We start from the raw sequence: 19,078 nt of genomic DNA, 5'->3' as shown, positions 1-19,078 counted from the left end.
AAGCAAAATGGTGGCAGCAAGGTTGGTTTCGTAGACGAAGAAGTGATCGTTTTTACTTTCAATTAAAAAGCAACTGTACAGGTAATTTTAAATTTTTCGTTTAAAAGTAATTTACTTTGAGATATTTGCAATTTTTTTAAATTTTTAATTGCGCTTTTGTCAAACAAACTTGAAATGGCGATCCAGACAATTTGACGTCTGATTTTTCATTTTTGTATTTTTTCATTTCAGATTTAAAGTAGGAAACTGTGGCACCGTTGTTTGCAATCACTTCAGTCGAACTGGTAAACTTTCTTCGGCAAATTTTCGATTGTACGAAGCAGAGACAACCTTGTATTTCGCTTTTTCACAGATCTGATATTAAAAAAGTCAAAAAAATTGAGAACACGCTTGTTTGTTATATTCACTTATAATAATACTTGCGTTGTTTAAAATTGTTGATTAAATTCATTGAGGGAAGTTTTAGTATTTGCGATAGTTATCATGTCTGACGAACCAAGCCACAAGGCCATGTTATACTTTTTGGAAGTTTTGATGAATAGTTCAGGTCACTTGACGATCTCCCAGCTGGCTGGCAGATTTGGTAGCAACAATTTCACTCCTGAGATGAGAACAGCTGCCGGGGGCAATGAATCTGGATTAAAGTCGTTTCTCCAGAAATACCCATCACTGTTTACCATAAAGGGTAATATGGTTTCATTGTGTGATGGGCGTGATGATGATGATTCAGTCAGTCAGGATAGTGGCACAACTGTTTCGTCTTTGCCATCTAGAAGAAGCTTACCTGATGTTTCTGTTGAAATGGAAGCTGTTCAGTTCTTTCAAAACCAGATGTACAAACGTGAAGAAAAGTGGGTTCCTGTTAAAAGTTTAGCGGGTCACTTGTCTCAAACTACTCATGAAATAAGGAATGTTGTAGGACCTCAACTAGAGTTTAAAAAGTGGCTTTTGAGACATGTTCACATTTTTGAAGTGCAAGGTGATATGGTTGCTTTAAGAGATGGATTGGCACCACCTCCAACAACTCCAACAACCCCTGGAGTTCAAAGGAAAATAACTTTCGATCTTCCAGAACAAAATCTTTTGCCACCCAAAACTCCACCAGCTCAGAGGCGCTTTAAGCCAAGCAGTAACAGTGTGCCTATACCTAGATCTCATTCATTTGGGGACAAAAGTCAGTTGTATCAGGGGGATAGAGGAGCTTTCCAGTTCAATAATCCCCAACAGAAAAGTGCAATTTCTCAAATAACAATGACTGCTAATGAGTATAAGTCGGTGATGTTTTTAAAAGAAACTCTTGAGAAACGAGGCTCCATGAAGATCCAGGCCCTTCTCGGTTGTGTAGTTGGAGATGTTATCATCAGAACAACTGCAGGTAGTACAAAAAATGAAATGGAGGAATTTCTGAAGAGATTTCCTGGAATTTTCATCATCAGTCAATCAACTCCAGAAGATGCCAGCGTTGAGTTGGTGAAGAATGCTAAGTTGAGTGTTGTTATCACAAATAACAAACCTTTGCCAACTACTAATTTATCCCAACTGAACTCTCAGCAGCTGCCATCGGCATCATCTGGATACTCTGTCAATCGAGGCACCACCAACAGTGGGAAAGGAAAAATATTTCACGTTGCGAAACTCTGGGGAATTATTGATTTGGGAGAACATGAACATGTTTTCTTTGATCGTTCTATCATGCAGAGACCCATGGAAGACCTTCAAAAATATTTCCAAATTGGTGAAACTCTCTGCTTCAATTCTGTTCTTGCTCACAAGACCAGTAGAGCAAAATGGAAGGCAACGAGAGTGTGGAAGGAAAATGAACAGGAACCAGTGACAACAAGTGGGCTTCAGGATGGTACAGATCAATCAAATCTTGATCACTCTGGTAGCATTGGAAGCATTGAAGAAGAGGTCAATGAATTTCTACCTCTGAGAGACAAACGCCCACCAGCCCAGGAGACATCGGTCTACATTGATGCAGGTCTTAGTGGGGCGGGGGCAGTGCCTATTTGGAATTTTCGACAGGATGAGGAGAAGAACAAAAAAGCCTCAGTGACAGTTGTGCCAGAAAATTATCAGATGTCAGCGTCAGCTCTTTCGGATTTGCGTTTCGCATCAGATTTCGGAGAAAATTTCTTAGTTTGTAAGGGCAGCAACCCTTCTGATGGCAATGTGACTCAAGTGGGCAAACCGAAACAGAAGACGTTCACAAATGTTGCATGTCAAACTGTGTCAACGAGTGACATCATTGCAACTCAACTCTACCAGGATTCATAACTTAGAGATCTGAATTCTCTCTGTGTGTTTGTGTTTGTTTGTGTTTGAGTTTATGTGCATGTAATTTTGGTATGTATGTGATTATCATTCTGTCACTTTACACTTGTTTTAATTTAAGTTTATTTTTTAACATGATTTTGTTTGCTTGTTAATAATTTAATTACCAGATATCTGTTTAGAGTAATTTCGTTTTTTTTTGCCTTTGTTGTCGAGTATTTTTTTAGTTGTACTCTTTTTTTGTGTGTCGGGTTTGCCTTTGTATGTTCACCTGCAATATTTTCTCCATGAATTTATTTCGTTTTCATGTTATTTTGCTCTTATTCATCACATTTCATTTGTTCATTTTCTTCGTTGTTTACACGTTCGTCCTCATAACTTTCTTAACATGTCTATAATAGTTACCTTCACTATCTCCATTGAAAATGTCATTCTTCAAAGTATAAGCTCATTCTAAAATTCGGCTTTGTTTTTTTTTATTAATGACATTTTTATTAAGTGAGCTGTGAATATAGATGACGATCAAACATAGAAAATTTAATGCAGCATTCAGTCACTTGTTAATTAATTCATTCATCCGTTAGTTCGTTCATTCAATCGATCAATCAGTAATTCTTTTATTCATTTGCCTTTTTATCATTGAATCTTTCGTTTTTATTTTGACTGATGTAGAGATGCAGTACACACTCGCAGCTGTCTACTTAAATGTTCAGCACGCTGCACTTCCATGCATGCCTGAAGAAGTTGATGTACCGTACATTCATGCTTGAATATGTGAAGGAAGCTGGAAGTTTATGTACCTACGTGTGTGTGTGTGTGTACGTGCGTGTGTGCGTGCGTGTTGCATGCTATTTATATAATGTTTGGTTCGTTGTTGTGTACCTTATTTATTTTACATTATGAAGTATTTGTATTTATATTAAGTCAGCTTATAATTTTGACTTAATAATTTTAAAAAACTAATTTCAATGAACATCACCAGTGCCTTGGTCGAATAAACGAACGATTGAATGAATGAATATGACAATGTATGAACGAACGAACGAACGAATGAATGAATGAACGAGTAGTTTGTTGGAATGGTAGACAGCGTAATTTCTCATTTCGTTGTTGTCTACTTTCAGCGCTCTTTCATTTGAAAGGATTGATGTTTTATTTCTTACTCGTGTATTAATTAATTAATAATTGTACAGTTATAAGTGATGGTGCGTATTACAATGAATCGACAGTACACGTGCGTCATATTGTACAATATTTTTGTCTGCTCTGTGATTAAATAATGATTTCATCATAACTTGGTGATAGTGATGAGGATCGTAATGATAGTAATTGTAGAAATGTTTACATTTACGACTTACCGCTGTCTATTTAATATTTTATTTCGTTCTGATGTTTTTTTTTTATTCAAATTTTAGACAAATGGAATGTGAATTTGTTCATATGTCAAGTTTGATTTATATTATTTTATCACACCCTGCTTTTGTATATAAGTTTTAATCCTTATTGTTCACTATACTTAATGTATTTTTTAAGAATTGTATAAATTTACCCTTCACTGAGTTGCTTTCTCAATGAGCAGCTTTAATTTAGTTTAATCATAATTGATCGGGGAGATTTAATTAATGTAAGGTAATGTTAACATATAAATCACATACATACACACAAATATACATATATATAATATATTTATATATTAAAATATCCATTATACGTTATGTATATAAATATCTGATAAAATGTGATTTGATATGATTATTGTTGGTGTTATGTTATGTTATTAACAGCCTCTATTCAATTTATATTCTTTAGTTTTTAGATTTCAGATAATGTGAGATGTTGCTTAATGTTGTTTCATGCAGTTTCACCCATCAATTGAACTCTCTGGAGATAGTCTACCATTATAAGCGCCATCACCTTGTACTCCTGTCTCTTATGAATCACCATGATGGTTCATGTATTGTTCTACAGTGCCTTACTACATATTATTCGTTGTTCATCTGTTTGATGTAAGTTCTTCATTTGTAATGTTGATAAGAAGAAGAAGGATGATGATGGTGATGATGAGGACAGTGGGCTGGAGTTATGTGTTTTTGATTTGAATGCTTCATTGATTTTTTGAGCATTTTTTAATAATTTTAATTTTATTCCATTAAATTCAATGCGTACTTCTCTCTATAACGTTTTTCAAGTGTTTCATTTCTTTCATAAATAGCCTGGCATACATTTTACAGTCTTAAAACAGAATTTTTTTAGGTCTACTCATTTATACAATTCAGTTTTATTTATTTTTCACAACATAATTGTTCATCCACTTTGTAATTGTGACATTTTTTATAGTTTATTTTTTGTTTTATCCCATTTTTTCTAAAATTTTTAACAAAATTTTGTGTAATAAATTTTATTTTAAATTTCAAATACCATAATGGTGCCCTATTTGCAGTTGTGCAGTTACTTACTATTAGAATTATATTTTTTTATTGATATTTTGGCTTACAATAAGTATAATCATCATCAGTCTTATGCAGTTCTAATACTTCATTAGTTTTGCTCGATCAGTTCATATTTAATTCTAACATTTTCATTCTACAATCATTTGGTTGATTTATTGTAGAATTTATTTGCTTTTGTTGCCGAATGCATCCATGCGAATGGCGGAGTGGTTCATGCCTCGTCAATTAGAATAGAAGCCTTAACCATCACGAGATTCGGGTTTGTTCAGCTCCGGCTGTCTTATTCTTCTGTGCTGTTAGTCCTTAGCAGCTCATTTCGCTATTTCAAGAGTTAACGCGCACATCACCGACCTAAAGGACGTTTCGACTGAGGGCGATAATACAATCCAATAATTTTTTAGTTACGACAGGTATTGTGTTATATTATATTTTTCCTGCTACGTTTATCAGTTAAAAACCGTTTTTTATATTTTTGTAACCGTTTTGAAACTTTTGAATCTTTCGAAAAAGGTCGGTCTAACTTTTTTAAATGATTTTGTTATCGGCATTAATTCTAATTAATTTGTGTCAGGTTTTTTCAACACTTTCAGTCAGTGGCGTTTTGGTGTTTGTTTTAAAAAACTTTAACTTAATTTAATTTAATTAAGCTTGATTAGCGTCTTTTACTTACATTTACTTTACACTTTTACACTATCATAAATAACATAAAAAATACTAACTGTTAAATTATATATTTTTTATTAAACTTGTGAAGAAGATAAGATGGCGGACAAAAGAATAATTTTAAATCTCAAAAGAGGCAGCAAAGGTATTTTTGTGTCTCACTCTTATTTTTATTGATGAAGTACATTTGTTTGTTGAGTGTGTTTGATAACTTGATAATTAATTTATTAACTGACAGGTTGAATTAACTTATTCTCCCCTTTCAGGCTTAGGTTTCAACATAATTGGAGGTAGCGACATGCCTAATCAGTTAGGGGACTGTGGAATATTTGTTTCGAAGATTAAAAAAGGTGGAGCTGCTGATGAAGATGGCACACTTCAAGTTGGTGATCGTATCATTGAGGTTGGCAGCTTGCATTCTGTCGTTAGTTTTTCTTGTTTTTAACCAAAGATTGTCTTTTTTTAATTTTTTAATGATTCAAACTAGTAATGGCTATGTAATAGTTTTTGTTGTTGTTTGCTAAAAGTTAAAGGATTAATTTTCATCAAATTTAGTTGAATTCTGTAAACTTGGAAAAAGTCAACCACTCATTTGCGGTTCAAACATTCTTGGATGCTGGCAACGAGGTGAAATTAGTTATCGAAAGGAAAGAAGAAATGTCTCCTAGAGCAGAGGTATTTTGTACTTTTGCATTGTATATTCACTGTGTCTGATCCATTCATCTTGCTGTTTTATTGTTCATCCGCTGTCCATTATCAGTTCAATGCATTCATCTTTGTATGAATTGTCGATGAAATATGTCCATTGTCCAGTCTATTTGTGAATGGTTCATTTGATATACCTCTTGCTCATCAGAAAATAGGCAAGGCACTGCGAATCGGATTACCCATCCTTGCAGCTGGAATAGCTGTCGCTGCCTACATAATTTACAGGACGAGACGTAACTAGCCCATCTATCTCTATATAGCTATCTATCAACAGATTACATCAAGTACATGCACTCTCACATGGGATATAATGTTTAAAATTAATACTTTTATATGTATACCTAAGAATACACTTACATGTATGTATATATATAAGTGTATGCATAAGGGTTTAATTTTTTTTAAATTATGTTTTTTTTTATTTGAAAATTTTTCTGGATTTTAATGTTGTCAGTTTGTTTCAATATCTCAAAAAAAAAAATTATTTGACAATAATTGAATGTATATATAGGATGAATAACTTTTTATAAATTTGAGTTTATGTGAAAGTGCACATATATATATATATATATATATATATATATATATATATATATATATATACATATATATATATATATATATAGAAATATGTGTGTACATCTTCGCAATCCTGTTCAAATTGTTCTCCATAGTTTGTCATGTTAATTATGTATTCAACTTTTAATTATCCATTGTTGTCTAGTTTAACTATTAATCTTGTTCATTCATATTTCATTAGTAAGTTTTCATGTTCTTGTCTAAAGGAATTAGTTGAATTTTATTATTTGCTTCCCCATCACTTCTCACAGACATCTTTCTTAATGGCGGTTGTGATGAATGTGGTGAACAAACTTATTTTAGTATGTCTTCTGAGCATTCTCCTTTGTTAATTTTCATTAATTTTGTTCATTAATTGCATTCATATTATGGTTCCTACATTGAGTCAGCCATTTGTATTACGATGTCATGTAGTGCTTTTATTGCCAAGGAATTTAAAAATTAATTCATATAAGGTTTCACCAGTTAATTCACATTTCATATTAATCTAAAATTACTGGTATAAAACTAAGTTAAGTCGATTTAAATATTTAAATGTATTGTACTTCTGTATTGTACTTCTAATGCATACCTACATAATTCAAATTAATGAAAGTTGCTTCTTTCTCGTTACATGTTGATCAATTTTTGTCACATTTGTCACAAAAATATTTCAGCAGCTTTAGTTTTTTTTTCTGCATTTCTTTCAGATCATCGTCTTAAATATTGTTTATTTATTTATTTATCATTCGTCGTTTGATCAATTAACTTTGAATTTTCTATTGCGTTTAGTGGTTTAGTTAGCAATAACAATTTATTTCATCAAATCCCATACCAGCATTGCAATATTATTTGAAAATTCTTTCATTACATCAACAAATTATGTCCCCGCAAACAAATTGATTGTTGATGTAATTCAATGTTTGCAATGAAGCTACTCAAGTTGACACATTGCAAGATGATGACAATGGAGGTGTTGTGGATTATTATGGCGATCAAGATCAAGATGCACCGACCACTTCAATGTCTTCACAATAATTTTAATGGGATTTTGTAGGCTTTGCATTGCGCACCAGCCTACTTCAGTTACGTTATTATACATGCTGCGTTTCATTACGTTTTCACTTTTATTATGCTGTTGTATCTCTCAAGTTCAATTTGTTATAACTCCACTTTTTATAATATTATTACTTATCAGTTTGATTAAATTATTGTGACTTATGGCTGTGCACGATTAATATAATTCTTCGTTTAGCTATTATAAAATTAATTTTATTTACTGTATTTTCCTATAAAAAAAATTCGCCGCGTTGAAAGCCGTTCCGGTTACCACTGCACCCGGATCTTGGAAAATATTAATATGAGCAAGTAAAAGATTGTCTTGTGTACGGTCGATCCACTTTAGGCTCGCAACGAGATATTAAAACAAGACAAGTTACGGGCCAGAATTTTTTTAAAATCTCATTCCGGGCATCAACAGCATCACGTATTTCCATTGGCACCACACCAGCAACAACAGATTTAGAGGTGATATGAGTACGCGCATATATGCGCACAAATTTGTACTACAGAAAAAATTGTGTATTTTCAACCCTTCATATACTAGGTTAATCATTTATAAATGATGTCTGCTTTTGCGAATTCACATAAGAAACAATAATTGTGCAGATGGCACAAAAGAAAAAAATTGTCAATGTTACAAAATCGAAAAAAAATTACTAAAACACAAGATGTCTTACAAAAAATATATAAATATACAATCTTTTATGAATACCAACAGTGTCATATGAGGAGCGAGTTGAAATATTCATAAATATTTGATGGATTAACTAACAACTTCAAGAAATTATAACATACAATCTTCAATACAAACAATAAAACTAGTGCAAGGAGAACAAAAAACAAGATTAATACAGTTGACAACGTAACAAACGATCATGATATATTTATGAAAGACAACAAAAATTAAATATTTAAAAATTAAATGATAACAATAAAGAAATGAGCCAGGGTCAGAGAACTTCTTCAACAAAGTATTTACTTCCTTTGTTTCTATTATCATTCATCATATCATTTTATTCTCAAGTTGGTTGCTGCTGCTGTAATAACACTGAATAGGTCGTAAAATGTAAATTGAATGGAATGGATTGATTGATCAATGGACGGTGAATGAGTGAGAGAGACTGGCCCCCAGTGAACAACTCTCAAGACGTCGTAGCATCCTAACTGACATCATGCTACCTGAAGGATGACCTTCATGCTACCTGAAGGATGACCTTCAATTGTAACGAAAGGTCATCGCATGGTTTCAAAGACGATGAATTGGAAGATCTACATTTCAACCAGTGTTTCGGTGGCAAAGGCAACATGACTGGTTCTGGGGCATCACCAAATTTTGCTCCAGCATAACAGTTCAGTTTTGCCGACTCACATGTGCTTCCATCACTGCTGCTCTTATTTGAGCAGCATCTGTCTTCGTTAGATGAATTAGAGGATGGATGGGAAGAAGTTGATATTGAATGAAAAGCGGAACAATCATTTTGTTTGCAGCTATAAGGTGGTGAAGTGTTGAAAAGATGTTTATGTTTATTCATATGCTGTTTCTCAAGTGTTTGCAGAAGCTGTTGTTGTTTTTGATGTAAGATAATTTGCTGCAAATAATTTTGTTGGATAAGTTGTTGTCTATTATAACAGTATTGCTGGCTATTGATTTCGTACAAATTGCAACAGCGTTGTCGTTGTGTGTTAGTGGGTGATCTCATTAACATTGAATTATTTTCTCCTGGATTAGATTGTTGCACAGCTTTTGAAGGACTAGCCTCGAATGTTTTCAATGGTGCAGTTGTATTATTAATGAGATCAACCTGCTCTGGACACCTTGCTTCATTGCACCTTCTACTTCTAAGTTGCTTGTTATTAAGATGGGCATCGTGATGAAAGCCATTTTGAAATTGCAAAAGGCTTTGTTGATGTAATTGTAATACAAGGTCACTAGTGTTATTAATAATATTATTTGACCGTTTTGTCTTCATTTCTTGTCTGGCTTGAATTTTCTGATACCAGTTCTATATGAGAAGTGACTTGATGTATTTTACTATTCTTTTATTCAAATCTGTCAATTATATTAAAATTGTATTATAATAATTATATTATTAAATTATTTATATCAATATCTTCTCAAAATTTTTTCAAATAATTAACAAAATTAAACTTTCAATTGAACATGACTCAATAGACTCTTCTCTCATTCCCAGAAAAAATTTATTTAAAAAAAAAAAATTTTTAAATTTACAGAAAAAAAGTAAAGCGCCTACAATGAAAATGAAAAGAACTATCTTGCTTGAGAGATGCACTAAGTTTGCGAGAAGCCAACTAAAACAGACATCAGAAGTGTTTCCTTGAAAAAGATTATTCAATATGAAACACCTGAAAGTGAAAAATTAACAAAGAAATAAAAAAACTAGCGACAACAGCAGGAAATGTCTATTAAACCTGAAAAAAATGACCCAATTCAAAATGGCTGCTTACTTGACTCAGTTATTGTTTGGCGTGTCACGTGGTGAGGGGAATGTGCAGACTTCACTGTCTCCGCCATATCGGTAGCAACGAATGGCGTTGAAAAGTGGACGAAACGGTTACTAAATTAGCAGAAATTGGTAGGTTAGTTGCTTTTTTGCTTTGAAAAATTTAAAATTTGATCTCTAAATGAGCGTTGGGACGTCTAGAACAATAAGCAAGCCACATTATTGTAGAAACTAGAAAGGCATAGCATAGCATGATTATCAATAGGACCATGACCCCCAATCAATCAAACTGAATTCATGCCATATTTCCAGAAAAATAAAATTAAACCAACGCTCATTTACATGATTACTTTCATGCACGAACAAAATGTTCACAAATTTAAAAGGAAACACCAAAGCCACCAAAGCGCATGCATTTTAGTATTTTTTACATGATGTCTAAAGATCTTAACATTACACTAAAAAAACTCCAATTACATGTAACATTGAATATAAAATATAAGCTTAGGTTAACCTGTGATTTATGTGTATATATATATATATATATATATATATATATATATATATATATATATATATGGATAGATATGCATACGTTTTATAATGTAAATATATACATATAGCATGCACATACAATATAAATGAGAATACATGCCATATATAGGCTAGAGGCACACAGACATACTTTACTTACATGCTTTTCACATATAGAATATGTAGATGCTAGAAATGCTCACTCATCATAACAAGCACACATGCATTTAGAAAATGTAATGACTCATCCTCTATTTTTAGATTCCTGGTGATAATGGAATTTTAACAACAAATATTTTTATTTTATTAGTTTTTAAAAGTTAGAGGAAATCAATTTATCAAATTCATTAACCTTTGAAGGAATTGTGCATTCAGAGAAGATGAAAATATTTAATTTCTTGTTTAGAAATGTATTGTTAAAATTTATCTTGATAGGTATGTTGTGTTCAATTCAGCATATATAATATACCATATATAATTTTAACAACAGTTATATGCTATTTTTTAAATATTTGTTATACATTAACATAACATAAAAGAGAGTATAATTTTGTATAGTTTGTTTTATTTTTTAATTAGAAAAAATGCCACAATCCCATTAAACTGCTGGTTGGAAACCATACTTGAAATTTAACAAGTCATCATGGATAGATCATCATCATATCATATCATATCATATCATAATCATAGTTAAGTTTTGAACAGTAACTACTAAAAAATATGAATAAATCATATCATATCTTAGAATGTTTTAGGTAGTTATAAGAGTTAAAAACATCAAGTTAATAAAGTATCTTCTCTTTTCAACCTGGTCATGTAAAATCTAAACTTGATATCTGAAGATTATTATGTCAATTATCCATCATTAATATTAACAATGCTTATGTAATGTGTATAAGAACATATACAAATCTCAAAAAAAAACAAAAATCCTAATCTAGTTTGTTCATTACATTCATAATTTGCTAAGGTTAGTCAGTGAAACACACAATTGTCAACTCTTTCATTAAAAGATATGTAATGATCATATATTTATTTTATTGATTATTTAAAAAAATATTTAACTAAGCAATTATCGTTTTGATTAATTACTTTCCAATATTTCTCTGCTAAACTAAATTAAATCATTTTCAGAATTTTAACACAACAACATTCTTTGTGTGAGGATGGAGAAGACAGACTCAAGCTGGCACATCATATCATGCCATGACTTAGCTACTATCATTACAGAATGCTCTGCTGATCAGGTAGGTCACTGTATCAATATATAATACATATATATATGTGTGTGTAATTGAGTTTGTTTTATACCGTTGGTTAATACTTTTACTTTAATTAAAGTATAGTGAACAGTTTATTCAATTTGAATCCTGTCCAATTATTTTGTACTAATAATTACATTAATTTATTATTATAATTAGTCCAAGCTGTTGGTGGACAGTAGATCATTCCTGGAGTATTCGACCAATCACATCCAGTCTTCCATGAACGTAGCTTCTTCGAAAATGATTAAAAGGAGACTCTTGAATGATGAAGTTGCAGTTTTTCATTGCTTCGTTGCACGCATTCACTTACTATTGCTTTATTTGCTCATTCACTTGTTTTCATTAAAACTATTTAAAAAATATCACTCAAAAATAACACTCAACAAAATTTTTCTGCCCACCTGCACAGTTGTCAGTCCGAGACCTACTCAGGCAGAGCTCAAACAACTACAGCAACTTTAACACCCTTATTGGCATTGATGACAACAATAACAAAAATGCGGATGACGTCCTTGACATTCAAATTGACCCAATTAACGATGTCATCATCTATGATCAGTGCAGTACATGCCCTGACCTACTTAACAATAACTGCTTCCTCCATGTACTCATCACAAAATCTCTCTCTGCCTTTAAAAATGTTTTCTTTTTGAGAGGTGTGTGCAATTGATTGCAACTACATATGATCTGTACATGTATGTATGTATGTATGTATGTATGTGTGTATGTGTGTATGTGTGTATGTGTGTGTGTATGCATGTATGTGTGTATGTATGTATTATGATTATAGTTAGATGAAAATGCAAAGCCATACATATAATTTGCCATTATGCTAAAATGACTGGAGCCTAGAGTGGCAAGTTTTACAATTAAAAAAATATCATGACTAAATATGGAAAGGCTGAGTTTATTTCCCCCTAAACGAAATGTGTAGAGTTTCAAAATTGTTCATTTCATCAGGTGGCTTCATAGAATTTCAATCCCTCTACCCATCTCTGTGTTACGGAGAGAAGGACGTGACGTCATTTCCATCGTCGTCATCGTCATCATCGCCTCCATCATCTTCTTCCTCCTCATCTTCATTCACATCAGCAAACCTCTCACTGCCTCATTCATTCACCTTTTCCTCCTCGCTACCGTCATCCTCCCTTCTTCTTCCATCCTTCATGTCATCATCATCGTCGTCGTTTCCTTCATCATCATCATCATCATCTTTTTGTCCCACCATGTCATCATCATCATCATCGTCGTTGTTGTCTAAACCCAAATGCAAGCTCTCAATATCCCAGCCATGCATATCAGTTTCAGTTTCAGGACCTACTCGCGTTTTACCGTTTTTGTTTTTAGGATCTCAGCAAGATGCCATGTCCCAAGAAATTATGACAGTAATAAAACATTGCTATGAATTAATTAGTATAATATTTTACCATATAATGTTTTCAATTTTTCATTTTCCCTCTAACTCTAACTTTTAAATTTTTCACTGAGTTGTAAATCATCGGTTTCATGCAATGCACTAAACTACCTAACCAGCAAAATGGGATTTCCTACGTGTTGAACGTAAGTTTGGACGGTGACAGGCCGCCCTTTCTTGGGGAGGGCCATTTTTTGAGGATTCCCATCAGGGACAGCCACTACGAGTCCCTCCTACCCCATCTTCCTGCTGCTTTCCAGTTCATCGGTGAGCAATTCACTTTCATTCATTCTGTCATTTGTTTCCTCGTCGTCTATTGTTCAAGTCATTCAAACTAACGTGGCACCAACACATCACTATTTTTGTGCATTATAACTTCCCCACATGCCTAATCCCTAATCCATTGGCATAGCAGATAAAGTACGAGAGACGAATGAATGCGTGCTGGTGCACTGCCTGGCTGGCATCTCACGATCGCCATCCCTGGCCATCGCCTACCTCATGAATCACCTGGGCCTTTCTGTCGACGGTGCCTACAAGTAGGATCTGCTTGCTTGCTTGCTGTGTGCTTGCTTGCCTGCTTTGAATGGAGCATGAATATCGTTAATGACGTTGGCTATATATTTTAAAGCCGTCATTGGTATGGCGATGTCATTTTTGATTTCTGTTAACAACCCAGCCATTCATACATTCATGCATCCATCCATGCACGTATGCATTCATGCATCCATCCATGCAGGTATATAAAGGATAAACGACCGACCATCTCTCCAAACTTCAACTTCCTCGGTCAGCTGCTCGAATACGAGAAAAAAATCTTGAAACGACCGGAAGTGCGTGATGAATGTGTAGAAGCGTGCACTTCCGTTTGTGATGAGGAGAGATCCATGAAGGATTGCAGGACGACTGGGTGCCGAGATGATGTCGGTGGCGAATCTTTAAACAAGAGCAACAACCTCACTATTGCTAACATCAACAGAAGCAAAACGAGCATAAAAAACTTTCCATCCAGCAACAAATTTTCTTTAAAACCTGCACCAACGCTATCCCTCCAACTACCGACAGTGAACAGCCTCCTCAGGGCAGTCGTCAACTTCAATGACAAAAGAGAAGCTGATGTTGGTGACGCTACAACGACGCACAGCAGAAGGAGTGTCACTCACTTTAGCTCACCTCACCCCTCCACACCAACAATTACTGCAGATAAAAATGATTCTTCCGACGATAATATTAAAAGTAGTAACGAAAATGATAACGATTCATGTCTCACTAACATCAATATGAACTTCACTTTTAAGACCATCACTCCAGTCTCTACTACGGCTTCTAATACTTCTACTCTTGACTGTGGGGGGAAGGATGACGATGCTGCCGGCATGTCCCTCACCAGTCTTGACCTCCTTTCAACCTACAACGCCGAAATTAGCAACAGCAACAGTCGAAGTAGCAGCTGCAGTAGCAGTAGTAGTAGTAACAGCAGTAGCAGTAACTACAGCGGTAGTATTTGTAGTAATAGTAGTGGAGTTAGTAGTAGTAGTAGTAGTAGTGGTGGTGGTTGTGGCGTTTATGGGAGGGTTGGAATGGTGGGGGGCAGACCACAGCCGAGCCCTATCTTTGAGGTTGCCACACCCGTTGAGAACGAACAGTTGATACCTCTGTCTACTTCATCTTGTTCTCGGGCTGGTGCTGATGATGATCTGGATGGTGATGGTGACAATAAAAACAACAACAACAATAATAATAATGATGATGAGGATGAGGATGATGATGAGGATGTTTGTAGCGAACGTCGTGTCATGAATGTATTTAGCGGAGGGACTGTTGACAGGAAGGATGATGACGACGACGATGATGGTTTTCAGCAGCTCTATGTTGATTGTCTGGTGAGTATTGATGGTGGTGATGGTATTGTCGTTGATGATGATGATGATGACGACGAAGATGATGAACGAGAATTGCCACTTGTAAATAATACAACAACACCGCCGATGACAAATACGTCTGCAACAATTTTAACCACCACCACAACAACAAAAACAACAACATCGTCGTCATCACCATCGTCATCAACGACAACAACTGTTGCCACTTTTTCATCGATATCTTTAATGTCCTCCAATTTTATTGTCATGTCGTCCTCATTTCAACATCCCAACTTAAACGACCAAGTCCACCACCACAACCGCCAGCAGCAACCACATAAACAAGCACCACCACCACCACCACATCATCAGCAGCACCACCAGCAACAATTCAACTCAAAATCTCATTACAACAGCAACAACCACAACAACTACTATTTCAACAGACATCATTATAGGCAGCAACAATTTTTTCAGCAGCAGCAGTTATTTCTTCATAACTTTCACTCTATCCCTCAAGTTCGTCATCTGCTTCAGTCCAGCTCTTCCCAATGGAGTGGCAATCACTCCCTGCAACAACAACGACATCATCCAACACAACAACAACAACAACTTCGACCGCCGAATCGACATCACAATCAGTATCAGCAGCCGTTTCAGCAGCTGCAGATGCACGAACATGATATGCCTACTAATTCATTGTTCTATCATTCAAGCAGGCATCGCTCCCCCCATCAGCTTAATCATTTCCCAACTAATTTCAGATTTCCTCATTTCATAAACCAACAAATTCACTTCAAAGTCAACAACAACAACATCACCAACAACAACAACATCACCAACAACAACAACATCAACAACAACAACAACATTTCAACTCGTCAATTTTATCCTCCAGACGTTTTCCAGGCGAACACGCACTCCCGCTCTCAAAATATTGCCGCAACATTTATGCCTGTCCACAAACCGCCACCAACTTACAGACCTTTCCAAAGGTCTCAACAGTACTCCTGGCCACAACATCATCATCAACGACAGCATTTCAATTCTGAGCAAAGATTTCCTCCCCATCTCGATGTTCCTCGTCTAGTCAGAGCTACCAACAACAACAACAACAGAAACAACAACAACAACCCTTATAAAAATAATGATACTGACGATAATAATAACGCTAAAAATATTGATGAAACCTTTGAAACAATCTCATTAACAACGACATCAACATCAGTACCATCATCAACAACAACAACAACAACAACAACAACATCGATTGCATTAAAATCGACGTCTGTTCCAAGACGGCCAACGAGCATCGTGTTGCAGCCTGCTCTCTCAAACAAACAACAATCCCTTTTTACTGCAAATCTTCACCTGCAAGATAGAAACAACACAGGCGCATTAGATTCTACTACCGCTGCTTCTACTATTTCAAGTACTTCTGTTATTATTGCCGCTACTACTGCTGCTTCTCCTATGCAAATTTGTGCTGATGGTCGTCGTAATATGGAACACTGTGATGGCGGTGCTGGCGAATGTAAAACATCGTCCCAGCCAACATCATCATCGTCGTCACCGTCCTTTGTTAGGTGCAGACAGTCAACTGTCCTGCGAGAAGTAAACTCACTGACCGACGATGATGAGCACAGCGCCACCTTCCTGCCCATCTCTGAATATTTCCAAATTAAAAATAACAACAATAGCAATAGTAGTAATAATATTATAAATAGCAAATCTCAGGCAGCCTGTGAAGTCAGCCCATCCCTACTTCTTCCCCAGTCATCGCCCAACGAATGTTCAAGAAAGTCTCGAAGTCTTGAAGATTTTCTGGATACAAAAAAGGATGTAAGTAAAAGTGAACTACAGCACCCCACTGTGACAACATTCCACGGCAAGAGATCTCCGCGCTCGCTCATCAACGACTTTGGCACGGACGTTAACAATGAAAATAAATTTTGCACCTCGAAAAGATTTCGTCTGCCTGATGCTCTATCTAAATCGTTGTCGGCTACTAGATACGCCAGTGAAGCTGCTGCGGCTGCTGCTGCCGGAGAGAGTTGAGGCGATGAAGAAGATGTTGATGAGGATAAAAATTATGAATGTCATTATGCATGCCAGAGCATAGGGATATGTGCATTAGAGACAATTCTTACATGTTTGTGGTGGTGGTTGTTTAATTTGATGCAACACGCAAATTATATCTATCTATCTATCTATCTATCTATCTATCTATCTATCTATCTATCTATCTATCTATCTATCTATCTATCTATCTATCTATCTATCTATCTATCTATCTATCTATCTATCTATCTATCTATCTATCTATCTATCTATCTATCTATCTATCTACTTGAGTGTCGCCTGTTTTCTGTCTCACCTTCTGCCCTGCCCTGCTGTCTTTTTATTTATTCAACAACCTTCACATTCCTCAGTTTGCACAACATTTTACTTTCTTTTATACATATTTTTTCATCATATGTAGATGTGTATATATGTACACACGCACACACACACACACACACACACACACACACACACACACACACACACACACACACACACACACACATATATATATATATATATATAATTTATGTTTATTTAATTATATTCGCGTGTTTATGTACATGCGTGTGTGTATTTTTGTGTTTATAGTTTAAGTTTAAATGAATTGAAAGCAGTTGCTTCTGAAATTTAAAGTGAACCCTGCATTGCAACTTATAATTAATTATTAATTTGTACCACAGTTTATATTACAATTTTTAAACTTGTGTTTTCATTCATTCATTCGTTCATTCATTCAGTCAATTCATTCAGTTCATTCATTCGTTCAGTTCATTCATTCGTTCAGTTGATTAATTCATTCAAACGTTCATACACTGGCAGAATAATTGGACGCGATGAAAATTTATTGAGTTATTCGTAATATTCAGTCGTGTTTATAACGTAAAATAGTTTCATTACAACGCCATGGATGGACCACGTATATCTCAATTCAACGTCAACAGCCTCGTCGCTGGTTGCGGTTGTGGTTGCGGTTGCCATTCAGAGGTGTAATTAATTAAATCGCCGTTTTTCGTTCGTTCGTTTGTTTTTTCTTCATCATTTTTGCTGTTTCTCTCCTTTGTTTTCTATTCATTCAAAATTGTAAATTTTCATTGCTGTCTGCATTTAAATTTATTATATATTTATATAATGCTTACTGGTCAGTCAGTCAGATATATATATATATATATATATATATATATATATATATATATGTATATATATATATATATACAGACAAACACATGCATTTGCATTCATATTTTGTACCGGCTTTGTACTACACACTTACTTTTTCTTCTTAATTAGTGATTTTTGTAACATTTTAAATTTTAATTTATATAGAATCATCGTGTTACTGGGGTCGCCATAAATTATTTTACAAGTAACAAAATGATTTCATTGGAGTAAACCATCGAGGTTTCATCATTAATTTCAATAGATTCTGGTTGGTGACACTTTTTTGTGCTTTCATATTACACAACCACAAATGATATGTCGTTCAGTCGTATCCATTTGTTTATCCATGGACATCTAAATATGAGAAACTGACCAGTGAATCATTCATCAGAGATTACAATTTCAATTCAGATGGTTATTTAAAAAAATTGAATGAAATGGAAGCCAAAAAGTAAAAACTTGTCAGACTCCACCATAGTCTCCAATTTTAGAACAAAGTACGATGATTTGTCGTGTCGAAAGCAATTGAAGTTGTAATTACTATAGTTCAAATTGCTACTGTGTATAACCAATTTTTTTTGTATAATTTTTAAAATGTTAT

General features: G+C 34.5%; 4 protein-coding genes across 4 annotated transcripts; 3 read left to right on the top strand and 1 right to left on the bottom strand.

Moving 5' to 3' along the window:
- Positions 1 to 441: 441 nt before the first annotated feature.
- HELRODRAFT_80107 (hypothetical protein) lies at positions 442 to 690 on the top strand (the record flags this gene model as incomplete). Its single annotated transcript, XM_009019847.1, has 1 exon — positions 442 to 690. A coding segment is annotated over one exon (249 nt), but the record flags the coding sequence as incomplete, so codon positions are not given.
- Positions 691 to 5,486: 4,796 nt separating this feature from the next.
- HELRODRAFT_173236 (hypothetical protein) lies at positions 5,487 to 6,336 on the top strand (the record flags this gene model as incomplete). The annotated part of the gene is made up of 4 exons (XM_009019846.1): positions 5,487 to 5,532; positions 5,654 to 5,790; positions 5,943 to 6,062; positions 6,244 to 6,336. The coding sequence occupies 4 exons, from the start codon at positions 5,487 to 5,489 to the stop codon at positions 6,334 to 6,336; spliced, it is 396 nt and encodes a 131-aa protein (XP_009018094.1).
- A 2,572-nt stretch (positions 6,337 to 8,908) lies between these two features.
- Positions 8,909 to 9,597, bottom strand: HELRODRAFT_173235 (hypothetical protein; the record flags this gene model as incomplete). The annotated part of the gene is made up of 2 exons (XM_009019845.1): positions 8,909 to 9,203; positions 9,518 to 9,597. 2 exons carry the CDS (start codon positions 9,595 to 9,597, stop codon positions 8,909 to 8,911), a joined length of 375 nt encoding a protein of 124 aa, XP_009018093.1.
- Positions 9,598 to 12,138: 2,541 nt separating this feature from the next.
- Positions 12,139 to 13,933, top strand: HELRODRAFT_79878 (hypothetical protein; the record flags this gene model as incomplete). The annotated part of the gene is made up of 6 exons (XM_009019844.1): positions 12,139 to 12,252; positions 12,386 to 12,632; positions 12,937 to 12,992; positions 13,251 to 13,361; positions 13,510 to 13,657; positions 13,806 to 13,933. Coding segments are annotated over 6 exons (804 nt in total), but the record flags the coding sequence as incomplete, so codon positions are not given.
- Positions 13,934 to 19,078: the final 5,145 nt, after the last annotated feature.

The sequence above is a fragment of the Helobdella robusta genome (genome assembly GCF_000326865.2).
Source record: "Helobdella robusta unplaced genomic scaffold HELROscaffold_26, whole genome shotgun sequence".
In the NCBI taxonomy this organism is placed as follows: Eukaryota; Metazoa; Annelida; class Clitellata; order Rhynchobdellida; family Glossiphoniidae; genus Helobdella; species Helobdella robusta.
The sequence above is the reverse complement of the archived record's forward strand: the minus strand, read 5'-3'. Positions and strand labels throughout refer to the sequence as shown.